The sequence below is a fragment of the Pezoporus occidentalis genome, unplaced genomic scaffold, assembly GCF_034315485.1.
Source record: "Pezoporus occidentalis ecotype Australia unplaced genomic scaffold, CSIRO_AGI_Poc_V1 ctg58, whole genome shotgun sequence".
NCBI lineage: Eukaryota > Metazoa > Chordata > Aves > Psittaciformes > Psittacidae > Pezoporus > Pezoporus occidentalis.
In genome coordinates, this window is record NW_026915921.1 from 4504201 (window position 1) to 4523028 (window position 18828).

General features: G+C 38.4%; 1 protein-coding gene across 4 annotated transcripts in view; it reads right to left on the reverse strand.

Annotated features, from left to right (window-relative positions):
• KIAA0232 (KIAA0232 ortholog) overlaps positions 1–18524 on the reverse strand; it is a 49889-nt gene extending 31365 nt beyond the window's left edge. Inside the window, exons 1-3 of one of the 4 annotated variants that reach the window (XM_062638812.1) lie at positions 17862–17984; positions 16142–16195; positions 2511–2648 (exon numbers count right to left, since the gene is read on the reverse strand). In XM_062638812.1, coding sequence (XP_062494796.1) covers positions 2511–2558 — 48 coding nt within the window. In that variant the 5' untranslated portion in view covers positions 2559–2648; positions 16142–16195; positions 17862–17984. Of the gene's footprint in view, positions 1–2510; positions 2649–16141; positions 16196–17861 lie in introns of those variants that run through there. The other 3 variants (XM_062638810.1, XM_062638809.1, XM_062638815.1) reach the window with 3 other exon arrangements.
• Positions 18525–18828: the final 304 nt, after the last annotated feature.

An 18828-nucleotide genomic window follows, 5' to 3' on the forward strand; every position in this document is an offset into this window, starting at 1 on the left:
TTAGGCTGGAAGAGCAAGTGTTCCATATTCGTGTGAGGGTATTGGTATTTCCATAACCACTAGTTTGAAAACAGGCTCACAGAAGGACAACAAAACTATAACCAAGCTCCAAAACTGCCCTTGTGGACTACTGCCAGCCCCCTTGCAAGAAGAAAAAAACCTGTGAGAGCAAAGCTGTTAGGTGACATGTATGAAGATCCTAATGTACACATCTACCCATCTGACACAAAAAACGCTCTCTACAGGTAAAGATTTTCAGATGATTAAGAGAAAAAAAATCAAATGGCATTGGAAAAAATTTGTTTGTATTGCAACAGTTTTTACAAACACCCCTTACTCACACACAGAATCATCAATTCTGGCCACAGTTAACCGAGTATTTTTAGCTTTTTTTAAAGATGAAATCATGAAACGATGGAGCAGCCTCAATGCCTCAGCAGAAATAGTATTTTCACATTATGTTTCATGGTCCAAAAGCTACTGATTATTCCCATCAGATTAACACACAAACAAGTACAGAAACCAGCCAACATAGGAAACGTGTTTGAAAAGCAGAAAGGATACGTTACAAGTTACTTTAAGTATCAGTAGCATCAAAGCAGGATCACCATTCCCCTAACTCCAGGGTTAAAAAAACCCATTAATCTATATTTTGCTTTCATGCAATACAGGTGTTAAACTATCTATGGAACAGCTTTAAGTAATAACTGAGGAGTTTTTTTTAAGGTTTAAACGGTTCCCATCCTGTGTTTGAAAATACATTTCAGAAAACTATGACCTGCAATTTCATTTAAGACAACAAATGTGCAAGCTCAATTGTCCACACATGTAACAGAAGTCAAAATATCCCCAAGACACAAGTCTACAAATTGCAGGTTACAAGTTAATGCTGAGTACTAAAAATCTGACAAGGTGGCAGGAGTCAATGGAGGAAGTTACTTGTTCAACCTTTAGATCACAGATCTTTTATTCTTTCAAAACTCTAGTTGAAGAGTTTCTTTCCCTCTTCCATTTGAAATTACAGAAATTTTCAAGTGGAGGCAGATCAGGGATTATTACTAAATTTACCTCTTTTTCTTTTTAACTACATTTCTCTATATAGCATAAATTTAGCTCTACAAGATACTCTTTGATTTTCAGCTGCATGAAGATGCATCAAGAGAGTAATTTCTAAAGCTAAAAATCCATCACCTACAAGTCTACAATGAAATTACTATTTTTTGTTGTTCATAAAATGAGTATATGAAGATAGTCACATCCTCAAGACATTACTTGTTGCAATTATTTCTTCATATTTGATTCATATTTAAATTAACTTTTACAGCAGTCAGAGTGCTGACCTCAATATTCTGTAACTATGAGAGCAAATTACCAACAGCATTATATTTTGCATCACTATGTTAGCAATGGGAAAACGGGAGTTCAGAAAGTCAATCAGCACTTTAGTAGCTGCCCAAATGCTCAAGCAGCTCCACAACAGTAAACCAGTATGTGATGGCAATGCTGCTGAAGGTGGTGGGGGTGCGAATAACCACAGAAATCAACCCCACTTCCTCCATTATTCTTGGCCACATACCTTCCTCGTGCTTGTCGCCCCAAGTGTCTATGTTACAAATCCAACCAGGAAACAACTCTGGGTTAACATTTCCTCCACCCCAATCAGGCAATCTCAGGAAACTGATTCACCTTCCCAATCCAGTTCATCACCATCCACACAAATGCTTGCACAAGCACAAACTGTGACTAGGAAACTGTATGGAGCAATAATGAAACCAGGCTGCATGTGTGAGGTAGAGTTGTTTTTTACAGTAGTGACAAATGAGAGTATTTGTAGTTCTGTAGACTAAAGACAGACTTTTTCACTTCTGCTGTGTGAAAAACCTCCCTTCAGAGGCTTCACTAACCTGTGCTACAGATTATTTTTTTCTTTTTAAACATTTCCTTCAACTGCCTCTCTCTTTCTCCACTTCTCTCCATTGAGCTACACGGTATCTGCTTCCTCTGGTATCTTCCTTAACCCTGATGCCTTCACTCTCCTCACCTTCTCTAGTCAGCACACTTCACTCCACGTAATTTGGAAAGTGAACATTTGCTAGTATACCCTGCATCTTATTTAGCAATTCTGGATACAGGATGTACAAAGCAGAACGGCCAAATATTCCATTCCCTGCTGCTCACACACAACACAAAGTAAATTCAGAACTTTAGGAAATAACTTTATGCAAAGCCTTGTGGTAATTTCAACACAAACTGGTGCATTGAAACTGCCCTTGACAATAGGTGAGGGCTTACAGAAAGGAAAGCATGACACTACATAGTACAGGATGTTTTGTGAAATCCTGCTGCCATGCTTGGATTTCATAACTTCCTAAAGAAACATGAAGAACGCTCGGAGAACTCTTGGTGAAATGGCGCTTTACAAAGCCACCAATTAAAATAGAAGCATCCCAAGCTAAATATATCTAACACAAAGGGCATAAAGTCTTAAATACTACATAGTCCAAACTTACTTCATCAGAAGCAGAGCGAAGACACTGGACAGCAGCCTGTTTTTTCATTTCCTCTAGTGTTAGATCAGAGCACTTTTTCTTACTCTTTCCCCATTTCTTGTAAGCTCCCTTTTCCCAGCCCAGGAAGATGTCATTCTCCTAAAATCAAGATAAAGACATTACATTATTGAAAATACATGAACATATCAGTACTATGGCAGAACAGGACTACAGCTAACACAGTGCATAACATAAAAACAACCTCTTCTTATCTACTAAAAATTACTTGTTGCGAAGTTAGTTTGATTACAGTACATTTACACTTACTATTCAGAAAAGCACATATATTTTTCACAGGACACAGAGGGTACTCACACTTCACTGCAATAATTTCCAATTGCAAAGCATATCCAGAAAGATCATTTCATGGTCAACTTACCGTTGAATTTATTGTAATTTACACAAAATATATTAAGAGAGTGTCACTGATCTCTAAAATAATAAGGATGGGAAGTAAGTAGTTTGGAGCTGGGAGCAAGCTTAAGAGAAAACCAAGCAAGTGCAAAGAAGAAAATGCAATGCTAGGTTCCAAAGCCTTCAACTCGGTCTCACAATGAGTATCTTTAACATCTTCTAATGCACGCTGGTCTAAATCGTCTTCAGAGAGACCCACAAACACCTGATGCTTTTCAACAGGCCTATTTTAACCTTTTCAACACACTTGTTACTGATTCTAATGAAATCCAGGCTAAGGCTGCCCTCATTTCAAACAACTCTCAACTGCCCCTGGCTTCAAAATGAAGTAAAAACAGTCAGTGAAACTAGTTGTCTCTGTGCAATCAAAGAGTAAGATGGGAAAAAAGGGGATGGAGAGGGAACCACCACCCCCAGAAGCAGCCACTGAAATGGCTGCCATTTGTGATTTGACATGGCCGAGTCCTTCAGGAGAAAGCAGAGCAATTTCTTGAGTTTATTTCTTAGTCTCATTTCATCACCAAACCTGGAGAAACTGATTTAGTTCAGAAAGAACAAAAAGCTACCAGTTCGTCTGGTTTTCCTTATACTTGTGCAAGACGTCAGTGATTCATTTGATGTCAAAAGACATTTGAACGGGCTACTGTTCTAAGAAGGACTAACAGAAAGAAACAGTAGGAAAAAGGTAGGAAAATTTTTCAGAAAACAGGTTCAAGAGACATCTACACTGCACTTTTTAAGTCTTTTCAAAACTGTAGTTTATACATTTCTCTATACACAGTGTGGCTGTAGAGCACTCTAACTCTTCACAATATTCAGATGAACGCACAGAAACTGATGAGACCCAGCTACCCTCCCACCAACTTCCAAAGCCTGTCCTGCTCATCCACGTGGGCCCAATTACGAATGAAAACATACATACCCATCTGCAGTATGTTGCTCAAAATCCACGCACAGAGCAAACGTGCACTGGGATAACTTCACTTATTCTATTTCCCATCTACACTGGGAAAACATTACCAAAATGCTATGTATTTTAGTACTTTATTTTATCTGCACCAACAAAACTTTGCTTTGTACTGCTACACTAAATCCAACCTCTGCAAGAGCAGCTTTACTAGCCATGTATACCAGCAGTTTGTCACAAGAGCAATAAGAACCCTTATGCTTAAGAGAAATTTATAAAGCATTTCATGCAGTTCAGTTCTCCACACACGTTATGTGAAAGGTATCTGACACCTGCCTACAAAATTCAACACATTTCAATTGTAAAATATTTAATCCTTGCAACAAATACTGAATGTTTTAAATGGGGAAGGCAGACTAAATGGAATTCTCCCTCAATGTGAGTATCACGGTCTCATCTCTTCTTCTAAAGTAAGCACTCTGCGAACAAAAAGGCTCATCTTGGAGGACGCAGTGATTGAGGACAGAGCTCCAGGAGAATCCTCTCTTCCTTTCTACTTCTTTCTACTACACACACAAAACTTGTTTCTGACCATGCAGGTTTTCAGTCACACGTGGCTGCCAAGTGCTTCACACCACCCTTGTAAGTTTTATAGGGAAAAAAACTGCTGAAAACTTTGGGGATTTATTTTACCCTGCACAAACTTGGTAGGTTTTAATCCTCAGATTTTACAAACACCATGGATTACAGCTATTCCACATAGAGTTCTTAAATCCAAAATTACATCCTCATGTAAACTACAGTATTTATCAGCACGTATTTGATACATTTATCAGCATGCATTTGACATAGCCTAAATTTATGGAGGACCTTGCACCTTCTGCACACAAACACCACACCCACAAACCACTACAGAAGAGTGAAGGAAACTTGCACTTAATTCTTGTTGTGATGTGTCAAAACCAAGAGCATTACAGTAAAACACGAAAATGTCACATGCCCTAGCAAGTGAGTTTGCAGAAGTGATGTGTGACACACAAACCAAGTGGAATTCTGCTATTATGACAAAATTGATTAAAACCATACAAATCCAGTTATTTCAAATGACTGAAATTAATATCTTACTTTTTTTCCTCCTCACTTTTTTGGGTTGGGTTCTCCCTCCCTCCTTTCATCTCCAGTAGTCAGTCCATTAGTAAGTTTACTCCTTAGACTGGAAAATACTAAGTCCATGACAGACAGGAAAGAAAGCAGTTCAATAAAACATTCTGTGTGCACAAAGGGAAGTAAACTAGTTACTTCACATGGAAAGAATCACTACGGCCTTCTGTTCTCTTCAGCTGCTAGATGCCCTCATTTATCTTATTTCCTCACAGAACTAGAAATCATATGACAATGCTCCTTTTAATCCAAGAGTTTTACCATAACTTTGAATTTTCACAGTTCCATTCAGTGATCACCGAACATTTCACAGAAGCTTATAGATTTAAGAAGTGTGCATACACACAGAAGAATGCCTGAAATTTGGCTTACAAAATTCTGATATTTAAACCACACCACCATCACTTAAGTTTCTAAGGGATGACCACCCAACATTAAATAAACATCATCAGGAAGCAGAGGCCACCTGGATACTGGAAAAATCCAAGTCTGAATACCTAAACTGCTATTTAAACATCTGTACTTCAGAGTCCTACTGTACCTGCCGCAACATAACTAGGCAATTGACGTAACTAGGTACTTGAGATTTTTAATTGTAAAGACACAGAAAGTGCAAAGTTTCATGACAAGAATAACTTAAGAATCATAAATCTGGCTACAGAAATGTCGGTGTGTTCTTCATGTTAATGCTGCCTCAAGAAACCCAGTACTTGGAGTGCTTAATTCAATCCTGAACTAATATAGAGGCACAAGTTCAGCAAAGAGATTCCTAAACTGACTGCTCGACTACAAAATAGCAGCAATTTCACTGCTTCCCTCCACACTACCAAGAAACTGGAGAAGCAGAAGTGAGTTTGATAGTACTACTTCTTACTTTCATTTCTTATAAAGATAAGAGAAATATCTACTATCAGTAGAACAAACGTCACACTTTGTGATAAAACTGAAAGAAAACTGCTCTGAAGCTCATAGCCTACAATAAATGTTAAAAATCAGTGTTAAAACACATTTCAAGAATCTTGCAGGAACTACCCCTATTTCATAAAAGCTGGAGTCAAGCTCACTGGTGCAGAAACCCTACATGACTCAAGGTCCCTGATGGCTATTCAGGTAAATAAACAGGCTTAAATTTTGCCTTATCAGCAGAACAGACAGGAGGATGAGCAGGTTTAGTAACTTGATCAACAAACTCCCCAAACGGATTTCCGAAGTGAGGAAATCCAACCAGCAGAAAAACATGTTTTGAAAAATCAGGTTTCTTCTCTTAGAGTAAGTTTAGGAAAGCCAGTTCCCTAAGATTCTCCCTGCATAAACACACTACAGATTCAATTAGGTACATACTTAAACGATTTACAATATACATCAAGTTTTCAGATAATGCACTGAACAGCCATAATTATCTACGGTTGACATTTCTATTTCAAATTATATACAAAAGATTTTAGGGCAAGAATTTCCATTACCTTAGAGGAGAGGAGAAAATACCAAGTTAAAAGAGATTCTGAATCAGAAAATTCTGAAGAACTCCTCTTTTTCAAACATTTTAATTTCAATACAAACCAGCTGCTATTTGAGCTTACTACCCCACCTGCCATCTCTTGCTCTTGTAAGAGTTTTTGCTGGGCAGGCAAAACGTGCTGCTTCAACAAGCACATTCTAGTTACGAGTTCATACAAAAATTACAAAGTATTCAATGTAGATGTCTCAAATACAAAACACACACACACACACAGAGTCTCTGCTTTTAAGGATCCGAGAATACCATCAAATAAGTAACCCAAACATCCAGACAAGATATTGTAATATGAAAAAGAATTCCCCAAATTGTTAAGGTATGCAAGCAGAGTCCTGCAAGAGAACCATGTGAACCATTTTTTCATCTTAGAATTCTCTCTTAACAGATTAAGAGGCATCTCCAACCTGTGGAGTTTACCCAATGTGGGACACTGACATCTGCCAAAAAAACTCAGGAGGACAGCTGATTTGTACTTTGGCTATGAATAGTTTGGATTGTCTGCCGGATGGCTGGCTAGTTCCTGTCCAGTGCAGCACATAATGATGAAGCTTTGTCTGCTTGTTCCAATGCAGGGAATGCAGACTCCTCTAGCAAGCTGTAGAAGCCTTTCTTAAAAAAGGCTTTTTTAAAGATGCTCAAACGCAATTAAAATAGATCATCAAGTTACTGGACAGGTCAGAGAGAAAAACAGAACAAATGCTCATATGCACAATGAATGCAGATGCTGTCATTCCTTAGAAAGAGGCTTAAAACCAAGAAAAGACAGATCAGCCAAAACAATCGCTATGCCAAGGTCATGGATTGTACAAGACACCACAAACCCTAAAATGTTTTGATAGAACTACAGAATTTGCAGATCTTTCCCCTCTGCCTGTGAGACAGAACAGTCCCAACTCCAGCCAGCAGCATTCTCCGAGGTATTCACATCATCTCTTTGCACAAACACTCAAAATAATTTTGAGTAGAGTCCACAAAATTTTCCTGCTGAAGTCTATCACCAGCATATCTTAATTCAGTGACAGCTATTAAGGTTTGTTGTGAATACATGAAAACAAAGACTATATCATCTGACATAATAAAACCCCACAGGTAGTCCAGAACTCCTGGTCTACTCTGGCAGCAACAGATTTTACAGCATTGATGTTTCACTGAATTCAATGTTCACATAGATGTTACAAACCATTGTGCACTGAAAGAAACTTTCCCAAAAACTTATTCAGAGAAGTCAAAAAAACAGCTTCTGAGATGTATAAATAGGCAGGGAATGGAAGAAAATAGCTGTAAATTATATCCAAAATGGAACAGGTCCTGACTACCTCTAGGAGGATCTCATAATAGAGAATTTGGGGAAAAGTGCAACAGATCACATATGTTTTTCACCCTGAAGATTATTCCAGAAGCAGTATAAATACATTCAGTGATCTTCCCTGAAAAAGCACTTCCCCTAAACTGAGATTCAGGAAAAATTCCAATGGATTGCTCAGAGCCAGAGGGGGTATATACTTGTTCATAGCGGCTTCTGTGAAAATTTTAAGAGACATGGCATCTCATTATAATTAACAAGAAAAGCCTATTGGCCCAGGATGGGTTTAGATACCCCTCACAGGTTGCCTCAGACTGAGACAAAGATAAAGAGGTAGCACATATGCAAAACAATTCGGAAGAAAAGGTGAAGACAGTGGTAATAAGCTCAGCTTTCCCAAAAGAAATGCAACAAAAGGTTCAGCACATGAACAGCAGGTACGTACAGACAGCGGCACAAGTGTTCTTCATATCAAAAGTCGTGATACCACACAATGGAGAGGACTGGAAAATATTCTTTAATGGTAGATAATTACTCCAAATACAGGTATTACAAGGGAAATAATTAGACTCTGTGAAAAGCCAGAGAACCATTGAGCTGGTATAATCCCTCCCCCTGCCTTTCCTGGTTGCTGTAACTGGAACATTACAATTCCTATGCAGTTGGACCCTAACAGAACAGCTAATATAGCAGACCACATCATGTACTGCAAGGCATCCACAGTATGGCTGAGGCTGGAAGGGAGCGCTGGAGGTCAGTTAAACCAGCCTTCCTACTCAAGCAGGGTTACCTAGAGCACATTACTCATTCAGGACTGATGGGTCCACTACTGGTGGGCAGGGAAGAACTCTACCTATCAAAAACTATCAATTTGATTATAAAATCCTGTAATCTGAGTTTCTGACAACTATAAACTCTTGCTTAGAATCCAACCAACTTGAAAGGGCAGTCTGCGTTGTTCACTAATTACAAATTACTCTAGGCCGAAACCAAGCAGAAGAAATTTGATCACACCCACTCTCAAGAGTGAGAGAACATGCAAATGCTGCATCTGCTGAAATCCTACGGGTGTTGCGCAGGCTGCCTTTAGAGTTTTTCCATTAAAGTAAAAGCAGAAAGGAAAATTTAGTAAGGCTATAGCTACAGCTATAAAGACAGCATTTTACTTGCACGTCTTAGCTACACCACAGAAAAGCAAGCCAAGAAACAACAGGAACTGCCACTGCAGAGTCCAGATGTCTTGAAAGCAACATGTTACGACTGGAGTAGTTATTTCACAGTATTTATGGTTGCTCTCTTGATCTGCGGAATGAAGTTATGTTGCAAGCATCACAGACCACTGTAACCATTTCAAAGAATACAGGCAGAGATATGTGATGAGTGTATGGTCATGCAATGGTCTGCTGAACAAAGAACACTGAGGACATATCTTAGCTAGGCCCAGAACCTGAAACAGTTACAACTGTATCAACATAGAGATGGCTACAAATAAATCCTGACTGTTACGGGGCCTTACCAGCCTGACACTTGAGCTTGTATCTCTGCTTTACATTATATAATTATATATATACATTACATATAAGCCTTTATGAGAATATGATACTAGTCATAAGAATAAAAACCTGATTCGGTTATTCTTTTTGCATGACTGTGAGAGATACACCATAAGTAACCATTGGATGCAATTTTAAAAGTCACAAAAAGGTATTACAGTCCTGTTTCTGGAGACAGCTTTGATTACCCAGAGCAGAAGCTAGTAATAACATTTTAACTGTATTGCACAGATATGCCTGCATAAATAGGATAGTACGTGAGATAGGCACCACAGAGCCCATGTATGTTTGATGTCCTGAAGTGGACATCATGTCACATATTAGAACAGACACGTCTGCAAAGCAATCAGCATTTCAACATTATCACTCTCACCAGTACAAAGGCAGAAGACAGTCTGAAAGAAAAATTCCTCAGACACCACAGTTATTGAGAACAAATACTTTTTTGCTGCACTAAGATACCAGCTGAAGCTGACTACCCCAAGACCTGTACAGTTTGCACAATGACCCCTAGAGCCTACAACTGAGCTCCAATCCACTGTCACCCTATCCCTAAAACAGAATAAAGAATACAAATGCATGGTCCATGATACTCCAAATCTAGCCCGTATCTATCAGTCACCAAGAAATACAGAGCAGAGCAATTATAACTACTCGAATACCAACAAAAAATTAAGAGATTATACATATATATAAAAGAATGGTAAGTCCCACAGAGACACTGCCTTAGTACAAATTTGAGTTGCATTGGACAGAACTGTTACATGAGCTGACTCGAAGCTCTTGTACTGACAGCACTTGCAAAGAACACAAATGAAACAACTTCAGCACCTGCAAAACAACTGTAGGCATAGCTGTTCTGCACTATAGGTGCTACCACAGAACAAAGCCCATCCTGCCGGGAATCTCAAGTCTGCTCTAAAACTAAAACAAGAGGCTCTCCCCTGCTGCACATACAGTGGTTCCGAGAGAACATCTGTGAGTTTTCCAAGGCACATACCATTACAATAAAACCATTTCAGTCATGTTCCACTGCTTAACTGAAGAGAAATCCACAACACCCCAATTTTTCCCACCAACTCTTTCCAAACTTTAACTATGACAGTGTAAGTTATATAGTTCTCAGCTAGTCACTCCAAGGAAGGGAGGGGAGCAGGTAGGGACTAGAGCTAGGTTTTCCTCCATGAACTTTCAAACTTACTTATCTAAGCTTTTGCAAAAAGTAAAACTATTTTCTACTAATAAACAAGCTTTATGGGCATATTAACTTGAGGATATAGTACTGTTTTGAAAATATGATAAATCTGCTTTTCCCTCAGTTTACACATTTATGCATTAAAGAACCAGGGGGTTTATTCCCATCCCTTCAAACATGTACACATTTGAATACTCTAAGGACTTCAAGTTACACACATTCCCACAACTTGCATTTTACACACTTGGCTTGGGTAGTGATTAAAAAGTTGATGCTAGAAAACTGTAACAATTGTTCCTCCAGGAATGTCACACAGCTTAATAAGCAGAAACACAATCTGAAAATGTTTTGCATTCAAGAAATTCACTTCTACATGCCGCTGGTGAACTTAGAAACTTAATGGCACTCGTGTGCAGCAGTCACACAGTATTACCCTACTGTAACTGAACTATGCTCTGTACGTTTAAATGCATTTAAAATTTGGGCTTCAATAACCCATAGTTATTTCTTAAGGGTGATAAAAGAGCAGTTGTAATTATACCAGAATCTGGATTGTCATTGTTTGTTACAGGCATACAACCCAGTTTAACGTTTAATACAGGGTTAATGTGGCACAGAGGAACAAATCCTCATTTCTCCTCCTATCTTTAGATTATGGATGAGATTTTCACTTCAGAACAATCACAACAAAACACATCCTCTTCCCCTTAAAATATACCGAGTATCTATTACTAGAATATAAATGTAGACATCAGGTCCCTCTACTGGGTTAATATGGGATGGCAGAGAGAACAAACACCCCACATTTGACTGGATCTTAGAACCTTGCAGATGCATCACAAGCGCTGTCACACATCACCAGCACTGGCAAAACGCAGTAGAGCTGGCAATGATATTCCCATCCCTGTTCAGAGTGATAGACCAAAAGCATTTACAGAGATAAAACTACCAAGTAAAGACCTAAAATTTATTGTAAATGGGCTGAGGCCTCTGTTCTTTTCTTAATATAAAAAAATTAAACTACATTTTGGACTTCAAATATGTATATACTAATGATGAAAAAGCAAGAATAAAAACTACAGTCAGAGCCTCATTCTGAATACATTTGCTATCCCTCCATGTAAAAGATTACCTGAATGGAACTATTTCAAATCAGTCTACAAATAATTAGTCTTCCAAAATGAAACCTTCCCTCTTATGAATCAAAAATTAAAAGGAAAATCTCTGATGCTGGTCACAGAACAGTTTGCAGAACAACTCCTACTGAATTCTGAGAGGTAAGAAAAGATTGTCTTTTAGAAGAACTGTTTTAGGATTTTTACTTTTGAGAGTCAGAAGAAAATGTCACCTTCCAAAAACGAGTTGAAAGTAGTAGATCAAAAGCAACAGAATTCACTTGATATAGAAAGTATGCATAACAAATGCCTTTAGACCTTCAGGCTGCGTGACCAAAGGCTTACAAACAAAGCCTTTATCTCGCAGTGTCTGGCTGCTGGGTTTGGTTTTTTGGCTGGGTTTTTGGGGGACTGTTTTATTTTTTTTAAATAAAGGCTTCATCCCTTCAAAAATGAGAACAGTCTGCAGGCAAAAACCATGAATTCGTCATATTCAGAAACACGCTATGCTTACAAATACCGTAGAGAAGATACAACACAGAACACTGATTTTAATACTGTGCAAATAAAGACCAATGAAATAATGTTTCATGCAATGTATTTTAAGGCAATGCCTTCCACTTCACACAGATTATACTATTTAATGCAGTATTTACTGTATCGCAAACTGATTTGAGAACACATGTATCTATAAATATACTTTTAAGTAGCATTTAAATAACAATCACAAATTTTAAAAGCACCTATTTGGTTTAATATTAGGAAACTAAAAAAATCAATCTGGACTGAAGTCAAAAGGCTGTCTCAGTGTTCAGATCTCCAACAGCAAGTCTGTAGGTCCTCAAAAGTCAAAGATTTGTCAGAAATTGCATGGGGTTTTCTCCTTAATTTATCCTTTAAAATAAAAAAGTTCAGTAATAAAACGTAAATGATGAAAGTATATATACTTATCAGAAACGTGCAGCTCAGTTACCATCACAGCCTTTAAATTTTCATGAGTTTCATGAGGTTTTCTTTAACAGACCAAAAGCATCTCAAAGGTCATCTACCTCAGAACAAAATACCCGATTTCCAAATATTCTGAACGGAGATCACTGACAAGCTTCAAATCTTAAGAAACCAAACCAACAAACAAACAAACCCCTAATGCACCTAAATAACGAATATAATATTATATATAACATGGTTCAACAGATTTAACAATTTTAACCACGTAGACACCTAATGTATGTGTAAATCATTTTCAGACTCATTTCCAAAACTAGCAAGTATGGCTTAAATAAGAATTGTGCTAGAAATGCCAGTAATAATTAACTTCAGTACTTGAGTATTTTTTAGAAAACATTTAAAGTGTATGCATTTAGGAGGTATTACAGCAATTCCAGATAGGTATATAACATACATACAACCATAGCAGCTCTGGAAGATCTTGACACCATGGTGCAATTTACCATAGGCAAGTTTCCTTTCTTGAAAGCTCTCTAGTACTTTGAGTCACAGCTGGACAAAACATATCTGCTTATCAATTTTCCCAAAATTTTAATAGATATTTCAGCTTAAGCCAGCAAGTCAGAATAAAAACTGCAAATATTCCAGTGAAATCCAGGTACAGTATGTCACAGAATCATAGAATGGTTTGGGTTGGAAAAGACCTTAAGATTATCCAGTTCCAACCACCCTGCCATGAGCAGGGACACCTTCCGTTAGATTAGGTTGCTCAAGGCCCTGTCCACCCTGGCCCTGAACGCTACCAGGGATGGAGCATTCACAGCTCCTCTGGGCAGCCTGTTCCGGTGCCTCACCACCCTCACAGTAAAGAACTTCCTTCTTATATCCAATCTAAACTTCCCCTGTTTAAGTTTTAACCCATTACCCCCTGTCCTATCACTTCAGTTCCTGATGAAAAGTCCCACTACAGCATCCCTATAGGCCCCCTTCAGATATTCGAAGGCTGCTATGAGGTCTCCATGCAGCCTTCTCTTCTCCAGGCTGAACAGCCCCAACTTTCTCAGCCTTTCTTCAAATGGGAGGTGCTCCAGGCCCCTGATCATCCTCGTGGCCCTCCTCTGGACTTGTTCCAACAGTTCCATGTCCTTTTTATGTTGAGGACACCAGAACTGCACACAATACTCCAGGTGAGGTCTCACAAGAGCAGAGTAGAGGGGCAGGATCACCTCCTTTGACCTGCTGGTCACACTCCTTTTGATGCAGCCCAGGATATGGCTGGTTTCTGGGCTGCGAACGCACACTCATGTTCCTGTTTCTCATCGACCCAACACCCTCAAGTCCTTCTCCACAGGGCTGCTCTGAATCACTTCTCCACCTAGCACCTATGTTTTCTGTACTGTGCCTCCCCCTCCACTGCCCCACACACAAGTACTTGCAGAAAACTCCTACCAACTCTCTGAAAACTCACGACTTATTGATCTATCATTTTGCAATACTGAGCTTGCATCCATATAACGATACCCAGCGGAAACCACTCTCATTGGGCAAGGCATGGAATTAACAGTAATAAATAATAATAGGAACAATAATAATATACTCAAGAAAATACACTTGTGCAAAGAAAACCCAAATTAAAGGAAAAAAAAAGAACAAATAACCCCCCACACCAAACCCTTACACACATTTTATCTTATACCCACATATCAAACTACCTCACTGTACAGACAATATTGGAGGAAGAGAAGTCAAATGACCAAAACCACAGATGTCTGCAGCAGAATCAAGACCAGAAACTAACAAACCAAAAGAGAACATCCTGGTTATTCTCAAAAATAACCCTCAAGACCTAATCAGTCTTTTATAACACAATAACACTGATACCTTGAATACCTGCGTATGACTAAGAAGGTTGGGGAAGTGTTTCCATTCATTGTTCATTTTGTATCTTTCTGTACTTACCTGACAGAACCTCAGTTCAGGACTTGAGAATTCCATTTCCCTGCTACAGTTGATGACACCAGCACACTATAAAGCAAGCATGGAAGGAGGCTGCCTGAAGCAACTAGAACAGTGCTAATGATGTCACCAACATTCTGAGGTGGAAACATCTTAATGACCATCCTCAGTTTGCAGCATTTCTAACGAAGATGATTTATACAGTATCCATAAGATTAAATTTGTCCTCTTCACCACCTCCGCCCCACAAAAAAAGCACACTGCAATGTATTTTTCCACTCTGGTGTTCAGAGACCACACATCCCTTCCAACTTGTTCAAAACAGAATTGCTGGAGTTTTGGAAAGAAGCAATGGCTAATCATTCCCCAGAGAAACAAGAGTTCTGCAAGCGAAGAACCACAGGACTGCCTAGTTTGGAAGAGACCTCACAAGATCATCTGGTCCACCCTTTCAAGGGAAAGGGAGCACAGGCAAGATTACCTAGCACCCTGTCCTCCTGCATCTTCAAAACCCCTAGCAATGGGGACTTTATCCCATTCCAATTGTTTCAAGAGGCTGTTCCAGTGAATGACTGTTCTCACTGTTAAATAAAATAAAGGAAATTTCTTCTCATCTCAAGATGAAAGTTCATGCAGCACAACTTGTACCCATTGTCCCTTTTCTTCTCCCTGGGACTCCTTGTGAAGAGAGAGTCTCTGTCCTCTTTGTAGCTGTTCTCTAAGCAGGGAGAAATCACTGCAATAAAGCCACTGTTGAAAACACTTCTTTCCTGTAAATTGTCATCTTTCTTAGGAATCATAGGAATCATATGAGAGAAAAAAAATTCCCAAGATACCAAGAAGCAATTCTTCCACGAGAATTAATCTGAATTAAAGGAGCTCAGCAACTCTCAGTATTTTACTCCTAAATTATTGCTAATTTAGATGTTTAACTGCTGCATTCTTCCCTGATATCTATTTGTAAACAACACTAGCATTTGGTTTTCCCCTTGGTCTTAATGTTGCACTCATCCCAACATTGAGCGGAAATTGCTTATATGCAAATATATTCTTTAGAGTACAAATGTTCTTGTTTCTGAATGACTTAACTGAACCAAAATTAAGTTTAAAATGTCAGGTCATACAAAGAACCAGTAGGCAGTAAGTAATATAGTAATATAAATAAAAGAACAAGCACATGTTTTTTAAGATATCTTCAGTTCTCTATATAACAAATCTGTATTTGCAGTCTTTAAAGACTAAGCTTTTTGAGAAAGGGATTAGGTAGCAGTATGGTTCATAATATATGCATCCGATCATTATTCAGAATATCATCCCAAAACTAAAGTGATATTAGGTCTCAAAACTTAGAAAACTACTATTTGAAAGTAGAGGGAACAAACACAATAAGAGTATGCTATAAGCATGATAAACTTGGAGGAGGTAGAAAAGAAACTTCCAGCTTCTCCAAATCTCGATGTCATTCTGAAGACACCCTGTACATCTGTCCTACAGCACCCGCTCAGCAACACAGGTTTTGGCTACCCAGGCAGCATGTGGTGTTCTTCTCTTTTTGGCTCATTAGGTTCAGATAATCAACTTGGAAAAAGAACAGATCCATTCCACTATCAACCCACAAAGCACACAGTTAAGGTATTGAAAGGAGAAATAAACTGAATGCGGTTTTCGTAATATAGTTACCCTGCTTCTTGCAAAGCCTGATAAAAAGAAAACTAATTTGGCACTTCAGCCATTTCAAATTATCACAGTAGTGACTATGCTCTAAAATGGACTGAAAAGAAACAAGTCTTCGTTTTTATCCCAAGACCACAGGGCTATCTATACAGCTCCTCAAATTCTAGTGTGGTTTCACTTGGTTTCTTTTTTCTGTCCTCACCCCACACCCTCCTTGCAAACACACTTTGGAACTTTATTCTGTCACCTTCTAAAATACAGCAATTCATGTATGACCAAGACCTAAAAAAGCTCACTTTTAAGAAATATTCTAAACAGAGCTTACAGTGGAGATTTTTAAGTACTATTATTAATCATAAGATTGTTCCCGGTGACTTCCACTGCTGCCAGTTAAATTTTTAAGCAAAAATTACTTTTGCACAGTGTATTCTGTTTTGCACAATAGAAGCATGAAGGCTTTTATGCACAGTAATGGCTGCTAAAAATTCAGAAACGGGCAGCATCTGAAATGAAGGATTTTTTCTTCATTTATATCTATTCCACAAGTCAAAAGGTAAACCAGAAAACAATGAAAGCTCTGAAGCAGTTCAGTAGCAATGTGTAAAGTACAACCAAATCATCAGCAACAGAAATAACTAAATATTAAGCCACCAAATAAGAGGCACTTGCTTTCCTTCCTTCCTGCTGTAATCACAGCTACCTTAAAAGATGAAGTCTATGATTAACAGCATCCTCATCCCTTCCTGAAAACACCAGAACTTCCCTCAGTCCTATACTGAGACATCTCCACTATTAGTATTTTTATATTGGTTGATGATGCGGATAAATTAAAACAAAAAATAATTAAAAAAAAAGGTGAATTCAGGACTGAGAAGTCTGTTCTAGGGACATACAAAACCCATACCAATAAAGGCACACGGAAACAGTAAGAGTTGTGCCTGTTCGATACACAGCTTCACTTCCCTTCTGCTGGCCTTTCTGAATTCCAGTCATGTCTAGTGACTCACTGTTGCACAACTTTTTCTCATGCTTTTATCAAGATTCAGTATTAACATTATTTTAGAAGAGATGAATAATGTACATGCAATAATGTATTTTAAATACCTGAATAGTTTAAAAAAAAAAAACAAACTTTTTTTTAATACTCTTTACAGCAAATAACACAAGATGAAATCCATGAGGGGAATTGATGGGGATTCTACAAACTACTGTGAAGCAGGCCAATATGACACGCAGTTTACAAGAATTACATTAATTCACTAATGTTCCAGTATTAATTCACTTTGTAGTCATCAGCAGTGAAGGCCTGCATTTATGATACTGAACATTCCAGTGTTAATAATTCTGATGCCAACTGTGCCAATGTGAAAGTTTTGTTTAATGTAGCAAACTAACCACATTAATCCCAGTTCACCATCAAATTTGATTCCCATGTGGTTTACACCCCCCTTCCACCCACACACTGAAAGACACCCATCCCCCCATCTGAGCCATACCCATGGATAACACACAAAACAGAACTGATACAAAAACTCACTTTCACTGGACAACATCTAAAATATGTAAATACCTGTTCCTGCAGGTCGTAGTCATAGCTATCATGCAGCAGAAGACTGAGGACATACCGAGTATAAATCATGGCATCAATGCCACACTTCTCTAGCTCTTGTCCCAGCCAGGTCTGCACTGGACCCAAAGCATGCAGCAGAGACATTTCAGAAACAGATACAGGGCCTGGATAAGAGCTTGAGGAGCTTTCAGATGGCAAACCATCCACAACAACTGTACAGATAGGGCGCATGAATCTAGGTGGTTGGCATCCTTATAACGTGAAGCATTTTCTGTAGTTGATATTCCGTCGGTATCTGGAGGTGATTTTCACTCCAGTAAATAGGAGAGAGGCTTGACTTCTAGGACAATCATTTATATTTCCTGGCAGTTAGCCGTCTAGAGACGAACATCACTCTTCAGGCATGACCAGTGAATAAACTAAATCCTAATAGCAAACACATATGTAGATGTGTTTTTCTACCTTAATTTCACATTGAGGCCAGATGCAAGTCCCCAGCAGGACCTATAAAGAGGAAAAAATGATAAGTTGTGATAATATGTATCCATACATGAATAATATTAAACAGTGAAAAAACACCCAATGTAGAAAGCAGTCATTCATACACTGCTTACTCCATATGTATCACACACCTATTCAGTGTCATTTTGAAAAGCAACAGGAATTATTCCAAGTTTAAAAGTGACTTTTAGAAAAGGTACTTTTAAATGCAGGAAGAGAGAGTCTTTCAAAGACTTCACAACTAATCTGTTGATTGAAATACATGTCTAACCTAGCTTTATGGGCAAGTTGAGATCTTACTATTTTCACTGCCAGCTGAAAAAAGAAAACAACACAAACCTTCGATTAAATAAAAAATGAAACCAAAAACCCAACAAAACAATCACCACTAGTTTGCACAAAGACTGACTGTGTATTTTGTATCACTAGAAGACAATATAATCCTACTGTTTGGCAGTGATTTCTG